Consider the following 1,354-nt stretch of genomic DNA (forward strand, 5'->3'; position numbering starts at 1 on the left):
ATGTTGTTGATCATGATTTTCTAAAATGATGGTAAAAATCTTAATAATTGAAATAGAATAGGAAGAGATAAAGATAACTTTTATTCTCTCTGGTCCTGTGTAAAGTAGTATTCTCTGTTTCCTCTCTCCTAGAAAATACTATCTTTCCTTTTCTTTTTGTTCTTTTGTTATGTTCTTTCTTTCTTTTTTTTCTCCCCCAATAAGTGATTATTATGTTGTTGGAGGAGGTGTTGTAATAAAATAAAATAAAAGTTAATTTTGAATATGAACTTGTCCTTTGATTTTTTAACTTTTAATTGGATCAAAATTGTATCCAAAAAAAAACTTAAAAAATGTTGTAATTTAAAGCTCTAATATTTTTTCATCTAAATATTACTACAGAAGTTCTCTCATACATTCAATAAACTTTAAATATTAATACTATTTTTGAAAATTTATGAATATTTTTTAAACACAAAATAAAGTTATATTTATATAATGATAAACTTATTTTTAAAACCAAAGTAGTGATCATAATGTTTCTGCGTTATATTATTAAAGGGCTTAAATTAAAAAAGTTCATCTCTTATTGAGAACATCTTTCTCGCCAATCAGCTTATCTTCTCTGGATGGTTGATCTTCCGTACAGTCTTCAATCACTCCGCTGGCTGCGGCGGAGGTGGCAGAGAGGGGAAGAGAAACGCTGCCGGGGGTCGCGGAGAGGGGAAGAGAAATGTCGTTGAGGGTGGAGATTTAAAGAAGCTTTGGGCAGGAGGTGGCGGAGAGGGGAAGAGAAACACCGCTGAGGGTGGTGATTTAAAGAAGCTTCGAGTAGGAGGTGGTGGAGAGGGGAAGAGAAATGCCGCTGACGGAAGAGATTTAAAGAAGCTTCGCACAGGAGGTGGCGGAGAGGGGAAGAGAAACGCTGCTGGCGATGGAGATTTAAAGAAGCTTCGCTCAGGAGGTGGCGGAGAGGGGAAGAGAAACGCTGCCGGAGGTGGAGATTTAAAGAAGCTTCGTGCAGGAGGTGGCGGAGAAGTGAAGAGAAATGTCGCTGGAGGTGGCGGAGAAGTGAAAAGGAAGGTAGATACAGATCTACCGGAATGCTTCAGGTCCGGCCATGAGTCAGCAATGACAAGAAATGGATGAGAGAAAAGTGGAAAAATGAAGAGGAGAAAGAAGCCTACAAGATTCATCTTTTGTTATTTCTTTCTATGTTTATAGGAATAATACACATTTTGAAATAGTAAATACTAAATTTGTCTTAGTTAAAAAAAAAAAAAAAACAAAGAAATTTAAATATTACCATAACTTCTTATATGTTCTTACCAAAATTTATGAAATATTGTTCCATTCTTAAATAAATATATAAAAA

The 1,354-nt window shown here is 35.1% G+C and overlaps 1 protein-coding gene across 1 annotated transcript; it reads left to right on the forward strand.

Annotated features, from left to right (window-relative positions):
- Positions 1–594: 594 nt before the first annotated feature.
- LOC111786178 (circumsporozoite protein-like) lies at positions 595–1,128 on the forward strand (the record flags this gene model as incomplete). Its single annotated transcript, XM_023666518.1, has 1 exon — positions 595–1,128. A coding segment is annotated over one exon (534 nt), but the record flags the coding sequence as incomplete, so codon positions are not given.
- Between the last annotated feature and the right edge of the window lie 226 nt (positions 1,129–1,354).

The sequence above is a fragment of the Cucurbita pepo genome, unplaced genomic scaffold (genome assembly GCF_002806865.2).
Source record: "Cucurbita pepo subsp. pepo cultivar mu-cu-16 unplaced genomic scaffold, ASM280686v2 Cp4.1_scaffold001155, whole genome shotgun sequence".
Lineage (NCBI taxonomy): Eukaryota > Viridiplantae > Streptophyta > Magnoliopsida > Cucurbitales > Cucurbitaceae > Cucurbita > Cucurbita pepo.